Here is a 16,489-nt window from a genome sequence, read left to right as displayed (position 1 = left end):
TAATTATATTAATTCAACTGTAAACCTAAAAATTTACAGCCAATTTTGAAAATGATGCATCCTACCTCAGGAAACCGTTATTGAATATGTCAATTGTGTTGTAATGATATGCTTCTTCTAAGTATGTTGTTATTAAATAAATAATTTAAAAAAAATTGAAATTAATGCAAAAAATCGATGATTTGTGGACTTGTGGCTATTATTATGGCTATAATACTACCTCAAGCCATAGGCAAAATTTATAAGCCATCTGGAGTCATCCTTCTATAAAGAATGCATTTATAGAATTGGTCCCTGAATCAGATTTAGTCCAAAGACTTTAAATTCCAATGGATGAGAGGGCTACAGAGGACTGGATTACAAACCCTACTGTGTGATCCAGCTATAAGACCCCCACCTATGCAAATTAAATTATACTAAACATGGGGGGAGATCTAGTTGCTTGTTATGGGGGAAGTAAAGACAGAAATATCAAATGAAGAAATGTGTGAAGATAAGTCCTAAGCCTTTGCTAAGGAAATTGGTGACATAAGTTATACTGTCACTGAAACGTCCTAGTAACTAGTTTGATTATGTGGAATTTGAAAGAGAAAAGATGAAAACAAAGAAAGTCTCAGGCCAAACATTTGCTTTCTAAAACTTGACCTTCTAAATTCACTCTTGAAGCACAGTGGTTTGGGTTGCCACATAATCCTCCACTGTTTCACTGTTTTGTTCTGGTTTTCTTTTGTTTTCCTGGCCTACCCAAGAAAGAAGCTTCTTAATCCACTCAATCAACAGTTGCTAACATGCGTATGTTTTCTACACAACAAGTACTGTTTTGAGTGCTTTACATACCTAGTAACACTTTAAGCATAGCAACAATTTATAGAGAGAAATGATCTCTCTATGTTTGCAGAAGACCAAACACGGCACTGAGATACCAGATTAACCATTTAATCTTCAAAAATCAGTCTCTCAGCTATTAGCTGTCCTTCCTTCCTGCCCTGGCTCTTCCCACAGTTCCCAGAGCAAGGAAGCAGATTGGGGCCAGGCCAAGAGAAGTTAACAAAGCAGGCAAAGAAGTCTGTTCCACCATATGAAATCTGGAGTCATTTAGGATTTACTACCACCTGTGTTTTGTTAGCACTTTTTTTTTTTACTAAGTAATCTTTTTTCTAAAAATAAAAATCTCTCCATCAACATAAACTAGGACTTCTTCTTTCTCTGTCTTATTTCCAAGGTTCTAATAGCAGTAGACAACAGACAGAAGTGATCTCATGAGCCTGTGTCCTGTACGTACAGAGAGTCTTTTCTACAAAGACTGCTAGAGGGTTGACAGTGATCCAGAGTGGCAGAAGGTTGAGCACTGGGGAGGAAGAAAGAGAAAACAGGAAAAGGGGAGGAAAACCAAAGAGGATATTTGGAACAAGAATTTTATTAGCAAATATCTGAACAATTCTATCTACAGGGAATGACTCTATCCCAGAAATAATCCACATGGCTAGGGAGGTCATAGATACTAGAGAAAACTCTATGTCTGTTACATCCCTAGACAAATGTAATTTCTTACTATATGCTAAATATGGGTCTTTATATTTACAGGTAAGTATACTAGTCACCACCTTCAAAGAAGCTTATTTTGCAACAGATGGAGACTATTACAGAGTTCCACAACTGGTCACACAGAGAATAAGTGTCTGTGAGATGCCCAACCCTAAGTGACACATCCACAATGGAACCTTTACACCTAAGGCTCATGGAACACAGTGGAATAAAAGGCAAAGAGAATATTAATGCACCTCTCAACTCTCATCAGTGAAGCTCTCTCATGCATCAGAGGGCAATGAACACAGAGGGGCACAACTGGTCAAGTGTAGAGAATAAGAGACTGCAGAGTGTATGTCCCTGGATAGGACTCCTATATTAAACCCAACCCACCCAAGGGCTCAGGGACCGTTGCAGAAAAAGGGGTGGAAAGACTGTAAGAGCCAGGGGTGGTACATGTAAGGAAACAGTCTTCCAGGGCTCTGGGGACTTGCTCATATGAACTTACAGCAATGGTGTCAACATGCACAAGACCCATACAAACTCAATCAGACAAAACCCAGCATAGAACTAGAGAAATGGGACAGCTGGTTCCAACTTTAGCCAAGGAACTATTGGCAACTGATTACTGCAGGGATGAGGGAGAGTTGGTCTTCTTTAAGGGAGAGACTCTAGACAGGCTGAACAGGCTCCAATGGATGAACTCACACTGACAAACATCTGGGCACACAAATTTGACTCGATAAGTCTTAACATATATGACAGAATGCATGAAATCCAGTGGGTGGACTATGGGGAGGTTACAGATAAGGGAGGGGACCTAAATATTGAGATGTATTATATGAAATCCATAATAATTCAATAATACATTGAAAAATTTTTAAAAAAATTTATCTGCCAGGCGTGGCAAACACCTTTAATCCCAGCACTCGGGAGGCAGAGGCAGATGGATCTCTGTGAGATCAAGGCCAGCCTGGTCTACAGAGTGTTCCAGGACAGCCCTGAATAGGGAGCCCCTGTCTCAAAAATACCAAAAAAAAAGAAAGAAAAAGGTTTATGAAAATTTTCATCATGGGGGACTGGAGTATGGTTCAATGGCTAATAGCGTGTACCACTCTTACAGAGGTCCTGAATTTGGTTCCCAGTACCCACAGTAGGGAGTTAACGCCAGCTCTTAGTCCTTCTAGGCTCTTGGGCACCTCTACTCATGTGTGTATATCCCCTCACCCCGCCCCCCAGCAATACCACAAAATTAAAATAAAATGCAAATAAAATATTTTAAAAACTTTTAAAATCATGAGCAAGGACAGGCAAATCTTGAATACTGGCTCATAAAGTGTTGGCAAAAGTGAACATGATTTACGGTGTAAACCAGCTATCATAAGGTTTATAGCCAGTGCCTGTGTTAAGAAAACACAGGTTCACATATTAGTATTGATTGTTTGCCCCTTTAACGTGATAAAAATCATAGCAAAAGCCTCCAGCATTCCGAACCCCACCTCTGCTACCTCACTAGGACTCTTTATACACAATGACTTCTTTGAGTCACCAGAAGATTAGCATTTATTCAATCTGGGACTTTTTTAAACATTCCTGAGATTTCTTAGGATCTAAAAAAAAAATGCCAAGGTACATCTGAAATGCTGAATTTGGTGGGAGAGGAAGAGGAAGGCCATGGGAAATTTGTCCAGAAATCTGATACCATCAAACGTTTGCTAAACCAAGAATGTTGTAAGGGAAGAGCTCGCCTCTGAGATGAGAAGGTGAAACTGGGGACAGTTTTGAGGGAGGAAAAGCCAAAGAACAGAACCTAGAATAACGGCTGGAATTCAACATGGGGAAGAGAGAGAGGCAGTTCAGGAGCGGGAGCAACGGTAGTAACTGGAGCTGGTTTTAAGGGTAAAGGAAACAGGAGCAAGACATTTTGTTCCAAGAGGGACTAGCATAGGAATCTTTGAAAGCACACAAGAGCCACAGTATGGCTAGAGTGAGGAATGTCAAATAAGTTACTGTGGCCAGGAGCCCATGTGAGGGGAAGAGATGGCAAAAAGTTTAAAAGGACAGATCAGGTCCAACCACGGTAAGAAAAAAGGTGATCTGGGAATGCAGTGGTATTAATGCATCTTACACCTGCTGTTCAGTGGAGGTATATCTGTTTATGGACAGCTGGAGGCAACATTTGGTTGAGAGTTTGCCACACAGGACAAAAAGTAAAAGAAAATGTAAACGTAAGAGTATAAATGTTTGTCTTCACTGAGCAAAGGTTTATTGTGATAAATCACCTTTTATGAAGGACATGCCTTACTCTAGTCAGACCTGAAAGTAAGCAATGTCTACATTTAATGAATTTAACAGACTAACAAGTCCACATACTGTGAAGGGGGCCACAGGCAGGATGCTGAGGAAGACTTCAGAGATGTTTCAGAGGTAGACACTGCTGCAATCTGGAAGGAATCTGGACCTGATAGATGGAGGAGAGAACAGAAAATCCAAGAGTTTTAGAATGAAAAAAACAAAAAACCCCAAATACATGCATAGTCTGTCTCATATTTTACTGGGCATATGCATTTGACTCGTTTCTAAACTGGGTGTCAGTGTTTTCTGAAGCTCATTTAAGACAAATCGTGAAGTGTAGTTCAATCAGAGAGCACACAAGCATTCTCTTTCCCCAGAAACCATTTATATGTGTTTACCACTAATCAGCACAGATTAGTAGGTGGCTGATAGTTCTGGGGGTGGGTTTCTACCTTCCAAAATGCCATATTTTACTATGCTTCTTCTAAAAAAATAGTAGATATGAATTTGTTAAATAATGACTAAGGACCACCTAATTGATCCCAAATACTGTTCAGACTGAGAGTAGGCATATCTTCCTAACTGACCAAGGATAGTCTTCAATTATTCTTGACAGTAAAGAATGCTAAGGTTCCCTGAATACTTACAACACTTAAGATGCCTTTCAATGAGGATGACAGAGATGTGAGATGAAAAGGCCCTATCAGTTAAGGAGATTGAAACCTGAGTTAAATCAACCTGTTAAGCTTCTTTTGTATAAAACCCCAGCAGTTATAGAAATAATTGTGGAAAAAGAGGAAAAAATGGGTTGGACAGATGGCTCAGCAGTTAAGAGCACTGGCTGCTCTTACAGAGGACCCGGTTTGGTTTCCAGCACCCACATGGTGGCTAATAACCATCTGTATCTCCAGTTCCAGGGGATCCAATGTCCTCTCTTCTGACCTTTGCAGGCACTGCATGACATGCACTTACATACATGCAGGCAATACATTCATACACAAAATAATAAATGAAAATATTTTTTTAAAAAGAGGAAAAGAAATATGAAATCTCAGGTAGATTTTAGAGGCTACGTCACAAAATCTTGAACTTGACTTTTCAAAATTTTCTTGCCTACAGACCTGGTAGCACACTCTATTGTACAGTAAAGAAGTTTCTAATGTTAATTCACCACAGAACAGAAAACTTAAGTGACCAACCAAAGTCAGACTTTGAACTCATAACATTAAATGTAAAAATTATTTTTGAAAAGTAGAAAGTAGAAGTATTTTGGAAAGTAGAAAAAGCAGTATTTTGAGGGCAGAAGGGCTATATCTTGCCAGACTGTGATTGCCCACATATTACAGCTTTTGTTCTGATAAAATTCCAGGGCCATTTAAATTCCATTACAGCCACATGCAAAATGAGAGCTAAGATCCCCCCCTCCCCAACTCCTTCATACTGTTTACCAGGTTCCAAATATATATATTTTTAATTTTTACAAAAACTTTATTGAGAATTTCATACATGCATATAAGGTGTTTTGATCAAATCCCTGCCCACTCCCTTCCCTCCAACATTTCCGTCCCCCTCTGAAGAGGTAAGCCTAAAATCTTTTAAGAATTAGATAAAAGCTCCCAAATACTTTTGACATTTTTGGCCTTTGTTGCTAAGAAGACCAAAGACATTTTGACTTTTTAGCCAAGAAACTGGCTACATTTCTTTGGGGTCTTTTTACCCTAACTGCTTAGCCAATTCCTACCTCCTGCTCTTATCACGCCATCCTCTGAAGGGGCTACCCAAATTGCCAATAGGATATAGGGACGCCAACCACTCTGGCTTCTTCTATGCGGAACAGAGATACAGGGTGAGGCAATTGGGGTACCCCTTCTATCTATCTAAAAGACTCCCAAATTGCATAACTGGTCTCTAAGGGGAGAAGAAAGTCCTTGAATCGTGAATAGGAGATGCGAAGGAGAAGTAAAGGCAAGAGTAATTAGCATTACAAGTTCTAGACAGGGAACTAGAAAAAAGTCAGAACAGGGCACTTTTCAAATGTTCCTACAAGAGTCCATTGGAGTTCCTTGACATGGGCTTCCAAAAGCATCCCTCTATTGTGTTCCTTCTCATTTTTCTTTTGTCTTCCAAGGCTGGACTAGTTGGCTGGGAAGAGTGGCTGGATACAGGTTCCAAATATTTTATCTAGGCTGTCTTATAACCAAGTATTGGAATGGTGATTTGGAGTTTGTCAGAGGTTTGTTTAATGTTAGGTAAAATGCTGCTCTCTTAGCCAGAGACTTAATGAAGACTCAAACTGAAAAAAAAAATTTTATATTACATATTATTAAGAATCCCAAATAAATGTTTTTAAATAAATTTTTTTTATTCAAAGTTCACCTCTTGCCTGATCAATCTTATCTTTAAATATGATAATTCCTATATATAAATATTCCTGCATATAAAAAGCAATACATAAAGTACTGCATACTGGAAGAAAAATAATTCTACATTCATACCACTTTGGCTACATCTTCACTGGCAGGGATTTAACGTCCAATAACACAGCTCTTTTGATAATCTGTTAGATCTCAATTGAGCAAACATAAAATCACCACCCCAATAGTGTCCACCTTGCTCTTCAAATTTTCTCCCGCTTTCTTTCAATATGTTCTGAAATGCCTCAGAACTCAACCCCTTACAATCTGAAAGTCATCAAGTGCAATGATTTTAACCAAAGTGACCCATTTTAAAAGATGACCCATTTAGAAACTCATGAGTTCCAAGTTCTATATCTGACAATTAGAGAGTTATTTACTTTTACAACAAAACTCCCTGCTTGGATGCTTTGTATAAAGGGGATAAACTTGATTTTAATTAAACATGTGATTCGACTTCGTTTTGAAAATTCATTTCCACCTTCTGCAATTTTTTTAGTAAGCAAGACAATTATAAGCATCTCTTACTCATTTTTTACCTCTCACTTCCTCAGGAAGAGCATCTTTAAGTTAGAGAACTTTCCCTCTCATAAAACACATCCCAACCTTAGGGTGTCAGGGTGTGTGCTTAATAAAACACTGACGGAGTGGGGGAAGGGAGAGAGAGGGAGCAGGAAGGAGACAGCATTTTAAATACGCAATGGAATTTATCTTGCTTTAGAAACAAAGACCCGCTAGGGATTGAACCCAGGGTCTTAACACTTGTGTTAAGCCTGTTCTATCCTTAGCCCTCAGGGGCTGGTCCCTAATCATCCTTTCGGAGTGTTCAGGACGGGCTTATTTCTCTCCCCTACATAGTACATCTACCTTTAATTGTCCTTTTCTGGGTCAATTTCAGCTTCTCATATCCCTTTCCCTCCCCCATCCCCGCCTCTGGTGATTAGGCTGTTTCCCAAAATAAAGGCATAGAGGAAGAAATCCAATTCTAATGGGTGTACTTTCACTAGAAAGTTACACTAAATATTAGCTCCATCAACACCAACCACTATGCGGTGATGACAACAGTGGTGCCCCGTAACATGATCTATCACTAAGAAAACCCACACTGCTGCAAGAATGCAGTGCAGCCACAGGCAAATCTCCAGGCGTTACTTTCACCTACATGGTTTCAGGGCAGGCCACTAACTCAGTCCCACCAGCAGGCAGTGACTTTTGGCATTGTTAAGCAAATAGGAGTTCCTCCTTAGGAAGAGCGCTTCATTTCCCAGGCTCCCCTTCCTGCCGCACTTCCCTAGTTGCATTTCTCCAGCCAGTACCTAGCCAATAGCTCTGGCTAGCTACCCCTCTGCAGCCCACCGCGGGCGTTCAGCCGGAACTCTGTCGCGCATCCTTCGGAGGTGAGCAGCGTGGGACTCCACGCACCAGAACTGGGCCGGGCCACCGACCCGCAGCTGCCTCCCCGCAGCCCAGCGACCGGGGGCTGCGTCCGGCGCCCGCGCCAGCAGGGCTCAGCGAACAAAGGCGCCCCGCCAGGGAAGGCACGCGCCTGCTCCGCCGCGTTCCGGCCGGACCCCCAGGCCCGGGACGCGCCCCGCCCCGCCCGCGCGAGCATTCCGCGGGATGCCCGGAGCCGCCCGAGGGGACCGGCCGCTCTTTCTCTTACCCAGGTCGGTCCGAGCCCGCAGAGGTCAGACGCGGCCGGGCGGGTCTGGGCGGCCTGCACATCGCGCCTGCAGCCCCGGGGAGGACCTCAGCGGGCTCCGGCCGGCACAAAGGAAGCCTACCCTAGCCGGGCCTGGGATTCCGGTAACCGGTGCGGAGCTCCCCGGGCTCCAGCAGAAGGCAGGCACATCCACCCCCCGGCGGCCTCGGCCCCGGGGCAGTTCGGCCGGCGCCCGGCGCACGCTTTCATCGCAGAAGCAGTGACTGACCTCGGTGCACGTTACACCCACAGCAGCGTCTGTTGAGACTCCCGGCCCACCCGGCATTACAAGCAGCAGTTATTCACGAGCAGTGAGTTCGGACTGGGTGGGAGTTCTCTGATCATCTTGGTTGACAGGCAGGCGAGTCTTTTGTCACAACACTCGCGGCTTGAGCTTCTGGGGGCCTAAATAACAAAGGAAGGAAACTGGACTTTACATCAAACGACGAGAGCACGGCCACAATCCGTTTTCAAAGTAAACCCCTTCCCCCTGCTGACTACCTTCGCGAGCAGGTTAATTTCAGCGGGAGTTACAGCAAAACTCACCGAGTGCGAGCCAAGTCCCCAAACGTCCCAGCCAGAGGCGGAGAAAAAGTCACTGGTGTCAAGCGTAAAACTAGTGGACCTTAAATCTCGGGCGTGGGCCGGCAGCCGAGGCCCCGAGCGGGTGGAGTAGCCGAGTGGGGCGGGCCTGACCGAGGGGCCTGGCCCGGGCGGGCGCAGCCGAGGGAGCCTCCCTCGCACGGCGTTGCCTGCGCAACTCCGGGCGTCACTTCCAAAGCGTGGCTCCGCCCGCCTGTCCGCCCCCACTCGCCGGGTTTGAGTAGGTGATGAGCACAGCCAGAGCTCGCTGTCTGCGGCGGACTCCAGGAAGTGATTCCCCAAAGTCTGCAAGTAACTGGGAGCATCCACATGAAAGTCCTCGCGCAGCCTGTAATCAGGCACCATCAGAATGTGCACGTCGGCTGGAGGGAGGAGCTAGTGGATAAATCTCTTTTGAGTTCGGTTGCTTGCTCATTAAATGTTCTAGCTCTTTCGTTATTGAACAAAACATTACCATTCATCAGACGTCCTGTTTTAATCGGTTTTGTAATTACACGTATTTCAAAACAGGACAAACAAAAGATTAAGCTAAATATTCAGTAAAATAAACTTTAGGTGTTTTGTAAAAGGTAAGGGATTCAAAGTAGTTTGCCGAGACAGAGTTTAAAACTGTACATTAAACGTTATATTTTCCCTTTCAAACTATTTTTAGGATGTCCTGTGAGTGCTTTTTTAAAGCCCTTCAGCGTATTTCTAATCATGAAATTCTTTTCACGAATTACCACAGAAGGCGTGTCTCAATGTCTCATCACCTGTTAGTCTCACCTGCCCACAAGACCACAGGCAAATATTCATGTAAGTGACTTCTGAGAGGGTCTGATGTGCTCAAATAAGCTCGCTCATTCTTACTGTAGGGTCAATCACTCCACTTATATCCTGAAATCATAATCTCCTATACGTTCCTCCCCTAAAACATTCACATGTTGTATTCACATACATTCAGTTGTGACGTTACTCCTTTCCAGTCATTTGGAGTTAGTTCCATGTGTCAACATATGTATGTTCCACACACAGGAATATGTGAGACTGGACCTACAGGAAATAACTGATGTAAAACTGATACATATATAAAGCACATATTCATCCCATCCTACATACAGATAGACATGCTGATAAGTGATTTAAAAAGTCAACTCAGGCATGGTGTCATGTTCCTATAATCTCAGCACTCAGGTTGAGACAGGAGGATTGCCATGAGTTCAAGGTCAGTCCAGAAACTGGTGAAGAGATTTGGGGAGTTTGGTGCTGGAGAACCTGAGGCTGAGAGATGGAGAAGGGCAAAGTGGCCCACAATGCCCTCTCTGGGCCCATATACATGACTGACATTTGATGTGTGTCCACACTTCTGGGGATAGGAAAGGGAGGTTCCTTTATCCATTTCCTGAAGCAGGCTGGCTTCCCATCCATAGCACCCCAGGAAAAGGGGAAGAGAATGTAGGGTTGGAGGATGTGGGACTCAGTAACTGTCCTTAGATTTCATGTAGTTTTTGAGATGGGTTGGAAATAAAATTAGATGACAGCAACGTGAGGAAAGAGGTCAGTGTGTTCTCCTGTCCACAGTAACTGTTCGTGAGCATAGAGCCCTAGAAATTCCATACACAAATGACTCTGAATCATACTAATAGGAATGTGTTTTGCAGAGCACCAGAGAACTGTGGAAAATACGTGAAAAATAAAACTAACACCAACATGTTAAATTGAAAAGTGAAAGGAGTTGGCATTTGCATGTTAGAAGGAGCAGATAAGACAGGCAAAGGGGAGGGAGGGAGGGAGGAAGGAAGGAGGAGGAAGAGAGAGAAAGAATAAAGAACAGACAGTGGGGTATGGAAAGAACACTAAGTCCTGAGTGCAAGAGCACTTACCACACTGCCGAGCAAAGAAAAGCCCAGTGTTACTGAAATTCTGGAAGGAGGAGCAGGCTTAGCAACTGACTTAATGCCCAACACAGTTGGATCATGTCACCATGAGTCAGAGTTGACTCGCTCAGCTTGATTTGCTTTTTGGATTCTGTCAGATCAGGCTCCATACGGACATTGTCCAGTAAATTCCAGAATATTACAGGCTTGGTATTCTGAAATTGGCCAGCCTTCATGCAAGGCTTCCCTTGTCAAGATATTGACCTAGCTTCCTATGTGCGATCTCATGCAAGGTTCCCAGCTTCTCTGAACCCCTATTACCTATCTGCTGGATGAGCAAAAACCCAGGACAGTTACAGTTAAAAGCAGAACACAGTGACTGGGCTCATCCTGATGAATAGGGTGCATGGCTGCCATCTTTATCCCAACCACAGGCTGTAGAAATCTTACCTGGAGAAGAGGGAGAGAAAGGGTCTGGCTTCATGCTGTGTACCAGAATCACCACTGTTCTAATCTGCCTTCTATTGCTGTGACAAAACACTCTGATCAATACCAACTTTGGGCGGGGTTTATTTGGCTTATATCTTGTGTGTCACAGTTCTTCAGGGAACTAAGGTAGGAACTCAGGGCAGGAACCTGGAGGCAGGAGCTGAAGTACAGGCCATGGAGGAACGCTCCTTACTGGCTTGCTCCCCTGGCCCATGCTCAGCCTGCTTTCTTATACAATACAGGACCACCTCCCCAGGGGTGGCACACCCACAGTGGGCTGGGCCCTCCCACATTACTCAAAAATCAAGAAAATACCCTATAGATATGGCCACAGGCCAGTCCACGGGAGGCGATTCCCCAATTGAGGCTCCCTTTACCCAGGTGTGTCAAGTTGACACTAAAGCTATCCAGCACAACCACTATGAGAGGATCAGGCAGAGGTGGCTTCGCACTATGTGCCAGTTTCACCTTCATGCCCTGTGCCAGTGTCTCCACCATGAGAGGATCAGCTCTGCCCCCCCCCCCACCATCTCTGGGAGCTCCAGTTGTTGAAACAGTGTCACTCCTTAAAAATAACATACCTTTCCCCAACTTCCTCTTCTACTTACCACCCACTTGTCCCTCCCACTCACGTACTGGTCTAGGGTGGTTGTTTCTCCCACACTTGCTCCTTGGTGACGGCTCCCATTGCCTTTCAGTCCCGTCTGTATTTCTTGCTTAGATTCTAAGATTCTTAGATTCCTCAATATAGTGGGTGTAATGTCAAAACGTATGTTCAAGAAACAGAAAGTGAATACTCCAATGACTGCAATTCACTTTTTCTCATGAAATGGGAAATGTCACTACATGCCCAGAACAATCCATGGCATCTCGCCACTGTGAAAATGATCTGTTTTCCTGGCTAGTTTGAGAATCTTCACGCACTCTGGCCATGAAGGTAGAGACTGATTCTCTCGAGAAGCTCCAAAATGCCTTGCACAGAGTGAATGCATGCCATGTTAGTCTCCGCATGACGTGAACTTTTGCTGAGTGCCTCTACGTTCAGCAGATGTTCACAGTTTCATTCGAAGAAGCCCCGGGCACAGCACAAGGCCCCAGTGTATTCCTTCCTCATTGCTACCACAGCCCCAAAGGACTTTGGCAGCTAGTGAGACAATACTAAGCCTCTCTAACACTGCACTGTGAAGGAAACTAGGTCCTCACCACAGCTCATTCCGAGAACCTACTCTGTTCTAGCCTCTTGTCTTTGGCCTAAGAGAGGCACTCTGGACCTGGTTCTATCCATCGTCCCAACACACAAGTGTATGGTCTGAGCCTCAGTAGGGCCCCATCGGGACAGGAACAGTCTTGAAGGGGCAGGCTCTACTTACTGGGACTCATCTTGGGCCAGTACAGCTATTTTATGAATAGGGTGGGCTTTACCCAGGGACAGGGAGAAATTGACAGCTTCCCTCAGAGACTGCCAACACTCAGGCAGCTCTGTGGCAAGGACACATGTTTACTCTCAGATCTCTTCTTCCTTCCCCACCCACTGGCAGATTTTACAGTTAATGCTTCAAGGGCCATATAGGGTCCTGAGCAAGTCCCCAGGGGACTCCCTCTACCTCACCTCTCTCTTAATCAAGGGACACATTCAAATTGAGTGAACAAGTGACATATTTGTAAGGATACTCTTAAATGCCGCCTGACTCACATTAATGTTTTAAAAGGCATCTGGCACTTAAACTTGCCATATCTAAACAAAGGAAATGGTCTGGGCTCTGTGCTAGGTTAGAAGAAAGGAAGAAAATTCTCGTCATAGAGGCGTTCAGAAAATAGAGGTTTTTCAAAGTATCTTTTTTGTTCATATTTATTTGGTAAATGTCTGTTATAGGGTATACAGGTTATGTCTTATATGACTATGGCATACATCTTTAAGTTATCATAGTCTTTTCAAATATCATTGTCACTTGAAATATACTATAAAAACCTTACAACAGTGAACTTGCATTTGCCCCACATCTCTTCTATTCTCGTGTTTAACTTCTAAATATGCTAAAAACACTCTGATCAAGTACACAGTATTTTACTTTAAATTCAGTTATTTTTATTTAAAAAAGGTTTTTGAGGTATACTTAATGTCATGTTTGTCACTTTTAAAGTATACAATTCAGTGATTTTTAGTGTGTCCACAGAGCTGTGAATATATCACCATTATTTTCTTCCAAAGCACATTCCTCCAGAAGAAGCCCTGTGATGATCACACTCACTTCCCATTTCTCCTACTCTCCCTCTCTTTGGATTTGACTAATCTGGGCATTTCGTGTAAGTGGAACCATGTGTCAAATGAAAGTATAGGAGGTCACTATTTCAGACTGCACTGAGCCCAGCAGACTGGATTAAAAGTAGAGTGGCGTCATATTGAATGTACCTGTCACTATTTAGCATGTTTTCAGGGTTCATCTGTGTTGTAGCATTCTAACTATATATTTATATGATTGGCAATATTCTATTGTAAGAGTATGTAGTTTTTGACTGTGGTGTGGTGCCAGACTAGAATCAGGTATTTGTATTGGGAACTTTCCATGTAAGTTTGGGTGGGATGATATTTAATGGACAGTAACAATGCAAATGTCTGTCTACGCCTCCCCCCTTTGTAGGTGCTGGAGAAAACCTAGGTCCTTGAACATGTAGTCTATACTGAATAAATCCCCAGCCTCTTTTTCTTTAATAGTTATTTATTACTAAATACTCATTACCTGCTTTATGGAGTATTGATGCTTCAAGTCCTAGTAGAAACATTCAGCTCCAAAAAGTAATTAAGGACCCAAGCTGTGTTTGAACTGTATTTAGTGCTATTTACCATGAATAGAACATTGATATTTAGAAATAGTTTCCTATACCGAGAACTGTGTTACAACAGAACTTCTGAAAAGCCCCTTCTGAAGCCTTTGATTTCATCTGAAATGGTGCACGTCTTGGTTGGTTTGATGGTCTAAAGTAAGGCATCCTAAACTTTTCAAGACTCCTTTTTTACTTGAGAAGTTTTTATGTCACCCCAGGCATATTTTATAAAAATCGCTATATAAACTAAATACTTCCTGATAATAAATCATAGATAAATTTATTTTAAAACAATTCTTTGTTATACATATACATTTACTATTTATTACAGATTAAAGCAAATTTACATACTAATGAGATGGATGTACTGATTTAATTTTATGTAAAAAATTGAATCCTGACTGAATATTTGAGATTGAAGGACGCAGCACACACCAGCATTTCCCAGGGTTGACTGATATTTTGATTTTATAATCATTAGTGCTGATAAAGCTACTTTGTATAAGTACATAATACAAAATGGTAAAAGCATGTTTAGGGCCATTTCAGAAATTGCTGGAAATTTTGTCTTAATCCCAAGCCAAAATTCAGTGAATGATTTTTAATGAAACTCAATTTAGCAACCAAACAGCAATATTAGTTAATTAACTAATTATTTGACTATTTATTTATTTGCAACATGTAGCCGAAACTGACCTCCAACTTACTTTTTAGGTGAGGATGACCTCTTATCTCTCTACCTCCTGAATGCTGGGGTTACAGGCTAGTGCCACACACCCGGTTTATGCAGTGCTGGTAACTGAACCAAATTGGACAGTGTTAGGCAATCACTGTATCAATTAAACAATATCCCCGGTACCAAATAGCAATTTTAAAATTAAATATTCTAACACAATCCAGTTCAAAGATATTCGAACTTGGTGGTTATATGTTGAAGAATGATGGTAGAGAATTGTGAAAAGTCTGTGATTTTTGTAATTGAGTCATTATGTTTCTGTAAGAAAACTTTGTGAGATCATGAAACATTATAATTCATGATATACAATTGTCTCATATCTGAACTGTGGTGTTTTGGGCAGTGTTCACTGATGTTGCATGCTTTGCCTGTAGGTTTTAGCACAGGTGCACACATGTGTTCAGAACCAAGCCTATGGTGAAGTTACGACACTTGGAGACATTATGCTTTGACTTTTTTTTTTCTTTTTATAAAGGCAGGGTCTCGCTGTAGCCCCAGCTGGCCTGGAACTCACTCTGGAGACCAGGCTGACCTCTCACAGAGATCTACCCACCTCTGCCTCCTAAGCATGGGGATTAATGGGTGTTCCACTGTGTGTGGCCCCTTGTTTCTTTTATCGTCTCCCTCCCTCCGTGCCTCCCTTTCTATCTTTTTTCTTTTTCTTTTCTGAACTGAGGTCTCATGTATCCTAGGCTGATCTGAGGATGCCTAGGCATTTCTGATTCTCCTGCCTCCACTGAGATTACAGATGTATACCACCATGCCAGGTTTATGTGGTGCTGGGGATGGAACTCAGGACTTTGTGTATGCTAGGCAAGCACTCTGCCAACTGAGCACCATCTCAACCGCATTCCTTTTGTTTCCATGAAGTGAAAGCTTAGTAGTAACCATTTCATAATTTCTTTGCTGAAGATTCAGTTCCTACAAATTGAACAATAGTTTTCCTATCAGCAATGTTCCAGGAATCTTTCTATATCATAATTCTCCTGCATACTGTCTTTTTATATTTGGGGGCTTCTAGTATATACAGCTCTGATATTTGAATGATCTTTCAGTTTTAGACATGAGTGGATAAGAGTCTGAGCCCATCTTGTCCTCCAACCTGCTGATCTGGTTAAAAATCAGGTCAACTATTTCTTTAAAACAGAAAGAAAAACAAGACACATGTAGCATCACAATGCCCATGATGCCAACGTTTAGGAGGCTAAGCAGGAGGATGAGTGCGAGCTCAAGGCCAACCTGGCCTACGTAGCAAATTTGAAGCCAGCCTAGTTTACAGAATTAGACTCAGTCTCAAAGGGGGAAAAGAGAAAAGGAAAGGAAATACAGAAGTGCTGATGAAGATGTGGAAAATTGGAATGCTCTGCACTGTTATTGGTGATTTAAAACGGTATCACACTTCTAGAAGAGCGTGTGCCTCAAAAAGTTAAAAACAGAATACTGTATCATGCAATCATGTCACTTCTACATATTACCCAAAGTTGAAGCAGGGACTCACACAGGACTTTCACATCTATATGCACAGCAACAGTATTCACAATAGCCACAAAGTAGGAACAACCCATTATCAGATGGATGGATAAATGCAATGTGATATATACACACAGTGGAAGATGGGCAGCCTTAAAGATGGTATGAGGAATGTGACAACACACTTGAACCTGGAGAACAAGATGCTGTGTGAACTGATCCGGACACTAAAGGGAAACTGTTGTAGCATTATAATTAGATAATGTATTTAGAATAGGAAACTACATAGAAAGAGAAAGTAAAATGCGGGCTGCCGGTGGCTGGGACAATAGAGAAGAGCGGCTTTATCTCACAGGTGCAGAGAACTTCACTTTGAAATGATGAGAAAAGTTGTAGAAAGGGTAAAGCTAATGACTGCAAGATAATGTATCTACTGTCACCTAATTCTACATTTAAAAATAGTAAATGGTAAATTTTATGTTATGTATATTTTACAAAAATTTAAAAAGTTATTTCTAAAATGCATACAAATGGAAGGATTGTGATCCTGTATTGGGAGTAAAGGAATTAGTTT

The 16,489-nt window shown here is 42.4% G+C and overlaps 1 protein-coding gene across 4 annotated transcripts in view; it reads right to left on the bottom strand.

The window, feature by feature from the left end:
* Window positions 1-9,164, bottom strand: part of B3gnt5 (UDP-GlcNAc:betaGal beta-1,3-N-acetylglucosaminyltransferase 5) — an 18,819-nt gene extending 9,655 nt beyond the window's left edge. Inside the window, exons 1-3 of one of the 4 annotated variants that reach the window (XM_029559187.1) lie at window positions 8,440-9,157; window positions 8,168-8,343; window positions 3,901-3,988 (exon numbers count right to left, since the gene is read on the bottom strand). Coding sequence is in view for 1 of the 4 variants with exons in the window: in XM_029559189.1 (XP_029415049.1) it covers window positions 8,224-8,343; window positions 8,440-8,886 (567 nt within the window). In the remaining 3 variants the exon portion in view is untranslated. Of the gene's footprint in view, window positions 1-3,900; window positions 3,989-8,167; window positions 8,344-8,439 lie in introns of all 4 variants that reach the window. The other 3 variants (XM_008824166.3, XM_029559189.1, XM_029559188.1) reach the window with 3 other exon arrangements.
* Between the last annotated feature and the right edge of the window lie 7,325 nt (window positions 9,165-16,489).

Source organism: Nannospalax galili, unplaced genomic scaffold (assembly GCF_000622305.1).
Source record: "Nannospalax galili isolate Female #2095 unplaced genomic scaffold, S.galili_v1.0 scaffold889, whole genome shotgun sequence".
Lineage (NCBI taxonomy): Eukaryota > Metazoa > Chordata > Mammalia > Rodentia > Spalacidae > Nannospalax > Nannospalax galili.
Note: the sequence above shows the minus strand (reverse complement) of the source record. Positions and strands in the feature narration are given on the sequence as shown.